This window comes from Lepeophtheirus salmonis, chromosome 13 (genome assembly GCF_016086655.4).
Source record: "Lepeophtheirus salmonis chromosome 13, UVic_Lsal_1.4, whole genome shotgun sequence".
NCBI lineage: Eukaryota > Metazoa > Arthropoda > Copepoda > Siphonostomatoida > Caligidae > Lepeophtheirus > Lepeophtheirus salmonis.
In genome coordinates, this window is record NC_052143.2 from 5,928,606 (window position 1) to 5,939,585 (window position 10,980).

General features: G+C 34.0%; 1 protein-coding gene across 2 annotated transcripts; it reads left to right on the top strand.

Moving 5' to 3' along the window:
* Positions 1-3,732: 3,732 nt before the first annotated feature.
* Shal (Potassium voltage-gated channel protein Shal) lies at positions 3,733-10,345 on the top strand. Of its 2 annotated transcripts, XR_011783397.1 has the most exons (6): positions 3,733-5,412; positions 5,748-5,910; positions 5,985-6,170; positions 6,436-6,615; positions 9,616-10,038; positions 10,287-10,345. XR_011783397.1 is itself a non-coding variant. In XM_040723590.2 (5 exons), exons 1-5 carry the CDS (start codon positions 4,298-4,300, stop codon positions 9,952-9,954), a joined length of 1,983 nt encoding a protein of 660 aa, XP_040579524.1. In that variant the 5' UTR covers positions 3,733-4,297; the 3' UTR covers positions 9,955-10,345. The 2 variants fall into 2 exon arrangements, 1 of the variants encoding a protein (XP_040579524.1); XM_040723590.2 differs by having other exon boundaries at positions 9,616-10,345.
* The last annotated feature ends 635 nt before the right edge of the window (positions 10,346-10,980 follow it).

Here is a 10,980-nt window from a genome sequence, read left to right on the forward strand (position 1 = left end):
TACTTTTTTGTGTGACATTCATGTTTTTTTTTTGGTTCTGTTCCTTGAACACAGTGGTTTTTTGATGCAACTGATGCATGGTTTATTTTGTTCACTAATAAAATATAAACCCATGTTCTGATGAAATCATATTTTATTTCTCCAATCACAAAGGATTTCGGTGAGTTCACTGATGAACTTTGTAGGGTTCAGTACCTCCAACAAAGTAAGTGATCACTTATTTAGATTGTTATATACCTCAGATCCTATTATCCATTGAGAAGACTAAAGCATTTTTTTATTGCAAAAAGAGCAGTCTAAGATTGTTTTAGTTAACGAACTGTTTCTAATTCAAGGTCTAACTGTGCAGTGTGCAAACACACAAGGTTCAATATATACATAAACATGTTTGTTTGTATTAAGTACTTTATTTATTGTTTTAAATAAAGTGCTTTAAATTAGATTTAAAATTGTAACTGATGAATTTTATTTTTAATTTATTAAATTTCCCTATAGAAAAGTTACACGACTTCAAAGGGGAAATCCCTTTAAACATCTATTATGTATACATAAGTACATAAAACGTATTTAAATACATATATATAAGTATATACCTATCTTTAGTGAACCTTTAAATGAATTACCAGAATAATCATTTTTCATAAATACAGTGAATTCCCCTTCTAACGAAGTTAGATATCTAATATAGATCGAAGTTTGGTATCTACAAGTAAGTAACCAACAGTTTTAAAAGTCCTTCGTCTTTAACTATTACATCATATTTATTTAGTTATCCTACAGAAAGTTATCAGCTGAAGAACAAAGTCTGCTAAGTGACAAAAAAATCTTGGTCCCTCAATATGTTTTTGTATATCTAACAAGGAGATTTTTTTAAAAGAGAAAAGATAAATCATCTTTATTAATATAGCCAATTTTGTCTTTCTTTCTATCGGTATGAAGATATGAAAACTGGGTGGACTGAATAATGTATATAGTGCTCAATGATGTATATCATAAACATATTTTGATCTAAGGAAAAAAAAATTCGTTGTATTAATAAAATATTGCAGGCGTGTGTATATAACAGATGGTATATTGAAATCTAACTACTTATTCATTTAATAATTAATTACGGTTGAGGGATTGAAATTATTCATATTTATATATACTAAAGCATACAAAATTTGATACAAAATAAAACAAATCTGAGCTCTTTAGCTTACGTACAAGTCGAGAAAATGACACTTGAACGAGATCGACGAATTTCAATTCGCCCACTCCAAGCATTCAGGGGTCTCCAGGACCACGTCTACGCCGTCAGCAAGTTTGAAATGTTGAAGAGGAAGAAGGTCAAGATCCAGAAGTGTCAAAGAAAACAGCTCATGCTAGTCCCCTTAAGTCAATGAGGACTCATGCAAGAGATCTCACGGTTTCACGTCACACTGTCCAAAGAGCTATCAAATATGGGTGGAAAGAGTCTTGTGAGAGTGGGTAGGCCACTTTTGACAACATCAATGAAAAAAAAAAAACATCTTCTCCGTTGCAAGACTCTGTTGAATGAGTCTTTTGAGTCCATTTGTACTATTTCTTTGATACTTTTGCTCCTGCCCCTACAGCCCCGATACCAACTCCCTCGACTACACCTTTTGGGTACATGTCGAGGGGAAGGACTGCTGTGTCCGTCATCCAAACATTTATATCCTCAAAAGCACAGTCAGCCAATACTGTGACGCTGTGGTAGAGGACTACATCTACAGCAGGTGCCAGGCCTTCCACCGCCGACTGGAAACCATTAATGAGTAGGAGAGCTTGCTTCAACATACATCTATAGTATTTTTTTTATAATAAATTATATTCTTAATTAATAAATTATATCTTGTTGAAGTTTCAAATGTTAATTCACCACTCGTTATCTTACATGGAGATTTTTTAAAAAGGGAAACGATAAATGATCTATATTAAGAAAGCAATTCTCTTTTGTTCATTATTTAATAATTGTGTGTGTGCCAACATCTTTCTCTAAAAGAAGAATTCTCTCCTATCTGTGGTATAAATTGATTTAAAATGCTAAATAGAATAAATATCTATGAATTAAAATGTAATTGTCATATTTTCCTTTCATTAATGATATTTTAAATGTAGAAGATTCTACTCTTTATAGTAGAAATTCATTTTATCCCTCTAAAATCATAAAACAGGCACCTAATAACCAAAAAAAAGGTCTCAATACGAGTGTATCATATGTTTTTCTCCCGCCTTCTCCTCGTGCTATTACAAAAGATCATCTCTAATCATTATCCATGTGCATTTTATGATATGTTAAGATTGGAATTAGATATAAAAGTTGGTACGTTAAAAAAATTTTTTACGTTATATTTCTTATTTTCATTTAACAATCAATAGGAGTCATACTAATATTGGGTAAAAATAATAAGGTTGGCTCTAACGAGATACGAAATTTTGAAATTAGTGTTGAGCCGAATTATTTAAATTTTAACGGTATAAATAGTTTTATAACTTACCACTCTATAATTTTTTAGACCGAAACTCAACACTTGTACAAATGAATGCCTATCGCAAGAAATGAAATCGACAAGGTAGACAAATAATATATAAACCAGGGTGGTCTGAAAAGCTTCTGGCCCAACAAAGATACAATACATTTTTTTTCCGAATTTTGATTTTATTTTTCAACATAGTCTCCTTATAACTATACACATTTCTTCCAGAGATGCTCACATGTCTGTCCAAATAGTACTCGGCGTTTTTTCCGCAATATAATTGTTCTCGAAGGTAATTGCCTTTTTATTTGGCAAAACTCTGATTTATGGCTCCTGGATACTCCATTTTGTCCATTTTCAGAAAAAAACACTTAAATCAACTCCTTCAAACGACTGTTACATAACATCTGATTGTCCAAAATGACTCAAACTTTAGTGAGTAACTTACAACAGATGCTAGATAGATGTGACTAGCTTTTTTTTACGAGTGCTGTCATCTTCATATTGAGGTTGGAAACTTTTTAGAGCACCCTCGTATGTTACTTCTAAAACGTTTCTTATAGTTGTTTTAAATGATGGACCTGTCTGTTAGTAAAAATTTGATACTTTTTGAGACACTTACAAATATGAGAGATAATTACATATATTGATGTATTAGGTATTAATTTCCAGGTATTTACATACTAAATAAAAACAACAAACCAAGGAGAGTCATGTCAAGGTTGTCAAAAACAAATCAAAATACTTTTGTAATATGAGCAGGGGGAATTTTGATAGGTTCATTAGGATATTGCCATTTTTTATTATTTCTTTTTTGTTAGGAGCTTTTTTTTCTAATTTTGTATGCTGCTTTCCCTACGCATAACTATATTTTATGGATAAACAATAATGGTACATAGGAGGAGGACTTAGAATATTTAGGAGATGTTTGAAAAAATGCAAAAAGCAGCTTTGGAGCCAAATCTGATAAAATAATTAAGTATTATACATATATAAAAATCTATGTAATCATAAAAGAAAATAATTATGTTTACAAATATATGTACATATAATTCCAAAATATTCAAGAAAGTTTCTAATGACGTCATTTTTAAGCGGGCTCTTCAAAGCCCGAGTTCTTCTTCTTCTTCTCTTTTCCTCTTCTTAATCTACGAGTACATGTATAAATTGGAAAGACTATCAATGCGCAAGGAAGAAGAAGAAGTAGTGAAGAGGGGGAATTATGTTGGAGAGAAGAGAGAGGAAGAAGAGAGAGTCAAAGTATGCTTTTAAAAAAGGCCGATCCTCGGGCTGCTGCTGAAGCAGACTTTATACTCACTCCGTTTTTTTTTTGTTTTTGTTTTTTGTGCATATTACCATTTTGTCTTGAGCGTGTTGTTTCCCATTCGTATTCGTTGATTTCTTCAAGATGGAAAAGTGTAGAGTGAAATTTAAAAAAAAATAATTGAGGTGACATGATTTGAATAAAATCCTCAATTTCCTTCCTTCCGACCAAAGGTTGTAGAACAACTCAGAGTTACATATTTGATTATACTTCCGTGTGGTGTTCCTTATTATGACTATGAGTTAACCGTAAATTGGATATAAGTAGATCATCATTATCATTTTAGCCGATACATAATTTTGAGGTGCTAAAATTGAATTAAAGTCGACGTTAATATTAAGACCTCGCAAGTAATTTGTAAGGGAAAAAAGAAAAAAAATTACTGACAGTTGGAAAAAAAGACCTTCAAGACAAGTTCTCAAAGTTCACAAACGGTTGAAATAAATCCATCTTCCTTGGACTTGATCTTCCCTTCCTTAAAATAGCTCCAAATATGGCCTCGGTGGCCGCCTGGCTTCCTTTCGCCCGAGCAGCAGCGATAGGATGGGTTCCCATTGCCACCCATCCCCTGCCTCCTCCTCCAGCGATGCATGGAAAGCAGCGATGTGAGGATGAGAAACTCATTGTGAACATCTCGGGCCGACGCTTCGAAACGTGGCAAAACACACTTGAAAAGTATCCAGACACTCTCCTTGGCTCCAATGAACGTGACTTTTTTTACGAAGAGGAAACGGGAGAGTACTTTTTTGATCGAGATCCGGATATATTTCGCCATATCCTTAATTACTATCGAACAGGGAAGCTCCATTATCCACGGAACGAGTGTTTGACTCAGTATGACGAGGAACTTGCCTTTTTCGGAATCATGCCAGATGTCATTGGTGATTGTTGCTATGAGGATTATCGTGATCGGAAGCGAGAGAATGCTGAGCGACTCATGGATGATAAGTTAGATGAAGAAGAGGGAGCCGATGCGATTGTGCCAGAGGAGTTTCGAGAACGAATGTGGCGAGCCTTTGAAACGCCTCACACCTCCACTCCAGCGCTTGTCTTTTATTATGTCACTGGATTTTTCATTGCAGTATCTGTGATGGCTAATGTGGTGGAAACAGTGCCATGCGGGGAAGTTCCTGGACGGAATCAAATTCAGCCCTGTGGGGAAAAATACAAAATAATGTTTTTTTGTTTGGACACAGCATGTGTCATGATTTTTACTGCAGAGTACTTTCTACGATTATACGCCGCTCCAGATCGGTTTAAATTCATGCGCTCCGTCATGAGTGTCATAGACTTTGTGGCCATTATGCCCTACTACATTGGTCTTGGCTTAAGTGATGATAATGAAGTCTCTGGAGCTTTTGTTACGCTTCGCGTCTTTCGTGTTTTTAGAATCTTTAAATTCTCCCGTCATTCTCAAGGTTTGCGGATCCTAGGATATACTCTCCAGTCCTGTGCCTCAGAGCTGGGCTTTCTCGTCTTCTCTCTAGCAATGGCCATCATTATCTTTGCAACCATTATGTTCTATTGTGAAAAGTCTGTAGATGGGTCCACTTTTACATCCATTCCAGCTGCTTTTTGGTACACCATTGTGACTATGACGACACTCGGGTAAGTTTCTGTTCATCAGGGGGGTAATCTGAATACTAGCAGTGTATATTTTACTATTTATGGAGCGATTGAGATGATTTTCCTTCCTTGTTTCCAGTCTTTTTTTTTTTTTGTTTTTCTTTCTTTTCTCTCTTGAGCGATCAAAAGAAATTATTTTAGTTATTAATATATATAACATTTATTTTCTTTTTATGATTCTCATTTATGCATATGATTAATTTTCTAAGAATAGAGAACCAGAGAGAGAGAAAGGGAAATTCAGGCAGACAAAACCAAAAATATGTACATTGGACATACACACAATTCTTAATGTCTGTATTTCGTGATTCTTTCAGCTATGGTGACATGGTACCAAGTACGAATCTGGGGAAGTTGATTGGAGGGATTTGCTCCCTTTCTGGAGTACTTGTCATTGCTCTTCCCGTCCCTGTCATTGTCTCCAACTTTTCAAGAATCTATCATCAAAATCAAAGAGCAGACAAACGAAAAGCCCAAAAGGTAGAAAAGGATAATTTATTTTTCCTCCTCAAGGAAGTTTTTCATTGAGTCTTTTCTTTTTTCCCCTCTGTTAGAAAGCCCGACTCGCAAGGATTCAAATAGCCAAAGCAACCTCTGGTGCAGCCTTTGTCTCAAAGAAAAAGGCGGCTGAAGCACGAATGGCAGCCCGTGCTGCGGGTCTGGAAGTTAATGAGAACGACAAAGAGGACATTTTTGAAATGCAGCACCATCATTTACTCCGCTGCTTGGAGAAAACCACTGTGAGTTCATTTTTTCATGCCTTTGCAATACTGTTTTCCAGATTTTGTCGTTTGATTTGAAATTACTTCACTGCTTTGAAGATGAATCTTTGATGAGCTCTTCAATAGTTTTATTGAGAGGAGTAGTGGAAAGAAGGAAAACTACAAAGAAAAGGAGAAAAACGAAAGCCCCAATTAAATAAAAATGATAATTCAATTGCCAATTTTTTTTTCTTTTGTAAACAAATACTAATCCTTCCTTATTTTTTTGTATGATTCAATTTAGAATCGTGAATTCGTAGAAATGGATGTGCCCTTTAATGGAGGGCTAAGAGGAATTCGAGCTACAATGTCACAAGGTCCTTCTTCCCTTCCATCAAGTCCATCCATTGTCCATGGATCTGGATGGAAAAACTCACTCTTGGGCTCTTGTTGTGGAAAATGTAGTTCTTCAGGCTGTGAGGATGTAAGTGATTATTGTCTCTTTTTTTTTACTAATGCATTTATCAAGGTCTCTTGATTCAAATTCATGATGACAGCCTTACAGTTAATTATAATGTATGCATGTATTTTCCTTATACTCATGCGTACTAGGCCTTATACCTACTAGGGAAATGAATGGTATAACCCCATACATATACAACATATTCTATGAAGAAAAAAAAAGTAATAGGGCACAAGGAAATCCCTAGGATTTCACTTGATTTAAATTGTTGTTTCATATTATTTTTTAAATATCACACAACCTAGAAAAGAATCAAAAAATAAATAAATACAAAAACGATTCATTCAGTTAATTACCTACATGCTTAATGTCATTTCTTTTTTTTTTAAACAAAACAATCTTCTCATTATATACCTATATACATAAAATCTACTTATTTTCGAATTAACTCTGCAATGCGCAGTTCTCAAAGAAAGAATAAATGTATTTTTGAAGGGAGAGGTCAAGGTGATCAATAGTTGTTAGTAATACTCTCAATATGTGTTGTGTACTTCCTTAATTAGGACTGAAGACTGCAGTCCCGTACAGTTGAGTCCTAAAACTTATAAAGTTCGGTCTGTGATGAGATAAATCAATTTTATTGCTTCTTTTTTAATTAGATCTATTACTGACACTTTCACACAGTCTTATTAGCTGGTCCCATGGATTGTTAGGGCTAGAATGGACCGAATAAATAAAGAATGACGCAACACGACTCTCAATATGTAAAATTAGTACCATATGATTGAGTCCAGCTGGGGGATGGAGAGAGATAGATATTTATTGCATATAATATATATTTATTTACTACAAAATTTGTAGCAAATTTAATCATGATATTCAAAGTTTATTTGCTAAAATAATAAGGCATAGGGGATAATGTATTCTCATGAGCTTTTGTACACAGGATTATCTCCCTCTGTTAATATATATTTCCCCCATCTCTTTATCACTACGGAAACAGCTTTCACCTCTTTCCTTACTTTTTTTTTTTTGTTAAACAAAGTCTAATAAATCTTTTTGCATTTATTTGACGGTTTCGGATAACATAACTTTTTGTTACCATACATAATACATTATGTTAGATACATAAATAATTTTTAATAAAAGATGGGAAGAAAAGAAGCCGGTCATCTCATTTTCCTTAAAGTAATACAAGTGATCTTTACGTAAAAAAAAAATACGCGCACGCCCACGAGTCTCTTCTTTTCTTTTACTCCATATTTATCTATCAATAACAATATAATAATAAGTAATCAAATATGTTTTCCTCCAGTCAACTCTGGGGACATTAATTAAATATGAAGATTAATGATTAGTGCAATAATAATACTATAAGTATTATTAATATTTATCATAATGAAGACACAAGGGAATAAATAATGTGACTACAATGTACTAATAAATAAAGAAATGGGCTCAAGTATTTAAGGGACGGGAACGGGAACGGGATTTGTAGATTTGTACATTCAAAGAAGTGATGGTATGTTGAAGGAAAAGCAGAGGAGAGCAGATTAGTCCTCTTGAGATTTACTACAAACAGCACGTAAACAGGAATTACTACGTTAGCAATCCTCAATTCTACTCTGAGTCAAACTAGGTCTTATATTGACTACTTTTTAGCAAATTCTTGGTTTTTACTCTCCGTCTTTCATGAACACACTTATCAGTGATTACTCAGACGGTTTCTTATTAAGAATTATAGAATAATACTAACAGCTGTGGATTGAATAAAACACTGTTCAGATTGCCAACTACAAAAAAAAACACGTGCATAAATGCTTAGAATTTACTCCTATAATAAATATAAGTCATTGTTGGACTAAGAGTAGAATTGAGGATTGTCAACAGAGTAACTCCTGTCTATGTCCTTGTTAGATATGGAGTGGGATTTGTGTATCGTATCCTACTCGTTCTCTTATACCGTCTGGCCCATTGATATCAGAATACTTTTTAATTCAATAATTAATTAAGGATGAATAATTGAAAATCATTCATATTTCTATATGTTAAAGCATAAGCAATTAGTAGCAAAACAAACCAAACCTGAGCTCTCTAGCTGAGGTACAAGTCAAGAAAATGGCATTTGAACGTGGTCGACGAATTTCCATTCGCGCACTCTAAGCATTTGGGCGTCTGTAGGATCTTTGTCAACGCCGTCAGCAAGTCCAAACGTTGGGGAGGAAGAAAATCTCTCTCAAAAATGGCAAACTGGATCCAGAGGAGTTAAAAAAACAAATCAGGCTAATCCTTTAATGTCCATGAGTGCCCATGCTAGAGATCTCTGGGATTCACCCCAGGCTGTACAGAGAGCTATCACAAAAGGGGGTGGAAAGAGCCCCGTGATGGCGGAGAGGCAGCTTTTGACACCAGCTTTAAAAAAACTTTTTGGTGGATGTCGAGGGGACGACTGTATTGTTCGTCATCTAAACACTGAGGCCCCCAAAGGCACAGTCACCCAGTACTGGGAAAACATGATAGAGTACTACGACTGCAGCGGGTTTCAGACCTTCCACGGCAGCCTGGAAGCCGTTATTGCTACTAAGGGCGGCTATATTAATAATTAAGATAGCTCAGACGCACATCTATTTATTTTATTAATTTCGCTGAAATTATAATGTTGATTAATAAAGTACATGTTGCGGAATTTTAAAATTCAAAGTGTTCAGATTTTAAAGGACCACTCGGTATAGCTAATTGTAGCTGGTCTAATAAAACAACATGATGTTGGTTATTTTAACAAACCTTCATGGCATATTTTTTACAACTAGAGTAATAAAGAGAAGAAGACACTATCTATTTTTACCGCCTGTATAGAACCATTATTTATACATTTTAAATTGAATTCTTCATCCACACAAAAACAAAAAAAAACAATATCTTTAAATATGTATTTTGTTTTAAATTAAAGGTTTTTTCATTATCCCTTGGTTCACATACCAACAAAACAATGCAATACACAACGATTTTTATCCATTTCAGAGCTGTTCAAAGCCCTCCATTACGCACGAGTCCAAATACAGCGTTTCAGGAAACAAAAAACACGATAATCTTCACAACGACACTGAGCTAAATGACGTACAAATACGGGGAATGTATAGAGAAAACCTGACCATAACCGGAGGGTTTGGAAGAGAGCCATCCCTAAACAACAATGCCTTAGGCGTCGTTCTGGGATCTCCGCACGCAGAAAACTCTCCTGTTGTCATCTCTGCTGTTGTATCAGCTCCAAATCCCAGCTCAGAGAATAACAATAGCCCTTCATCCCCTGAAGTACAACCCAGCTCTATTTTACCAAGTGTGACAGTATCCAATCTATGAAGAGGTGGGGAGGGGTGGCCCGGGCTGTAAATTGAACTATTAATCATGAATTCTACGTCACTTCTCGACCAATTAATAAAGAAAGTAAGACAAATTATAGTCATCTCATATCTTTTCTTCCTTAGTTTCTTACGGTCTTTATTTTTGTTCTTCTAGTGAGATTTTTTTTTTTTAAATGGAATTTAAATCCTTCATTTAACTCTCCTTACATCTATCGTAAACTTTTATTTTATTTTTGTTGAACTTTAGTCAATAAATATGACTTGGAGAATCTTTTTATGATTTAATTTCCCCATTATTACCTATTAGTAAAATTATGTATCTCTTGAAAGGTGTTGACCCCGAGATCGATACATGAATTTCTGGACGGACACAATGACAAAATACAAAATAATATTTAACAATATATATATATTTATTTATTTAATACATTTAACTTTGCATTTAATTCAATGTTAGCATGGTTATCAATTAATGTAAAATGACTTGAAATGGTTTATGTAATACATATTATTAATATAATATAAAAGATCTAATAATTCCTTAATAATCTCTTAATTTACCAAATGGGTACTATATTCATTATACATAAGTATCTAATTTTTAACAAGGAAACGAGAGAGCTGAATTTCTCCCATGAGTACTGAATATTATTATGTATTAATGAAAAAGTATTTTAAAAATTGTTAAAAAGATATTTCGTTACTACTTTTTTTTTCATTGTTTTTCACGGATTGATATAATTGTTTATTGATATCTTTGTTTATGTATTCATTTATTATAACTGCATATAATTATTTTTTTTTAAATCATCAGTGTATTTATCCATATAATACTAGAAACCTGTAAGCCAAAGCCCCAGCGCCCCCACTACAAATGGGGTAGAAGAACTGAGAAATCACAATAATGGCATACGTTTATAAGGTCATATGTCAACCATTTGTCATCCTTTTATGGACCAAAAAAACTTAGCATTTATTAGATTTAAATAGTCAAATTTACTCTTATATCTAAAAAAAAAAAAAA

What these genes read in the sequence shown, in the direction of transcription:
- Shal (XM_040723590.2), top strand. Translation starts at nt 4,298, where the DNA reads ATGGCCTCGGTGGCCGCCTGGCTTCCTTTCGCCCGAGCAGCAGCGATA. An exon ending in ACAAACGAAAAGCCCAAAAG is followed by an intron (nt 5,911 to 5,984) that starts GTAGAAAAGGAT and finishes CCCCTCTGTTAG; the next exon opens with AAAGCCCGACTCGCAAGGAT. An exon ending in GTTCTTCAGGCTGTGAGGAT is followed by an intron (nt 6,616 to 9,615) that starts GTAAGTGATTAT and finishes TATCCATTTCAG; the next exon opens with AGCTGTTCAAAGCCCTCCAT.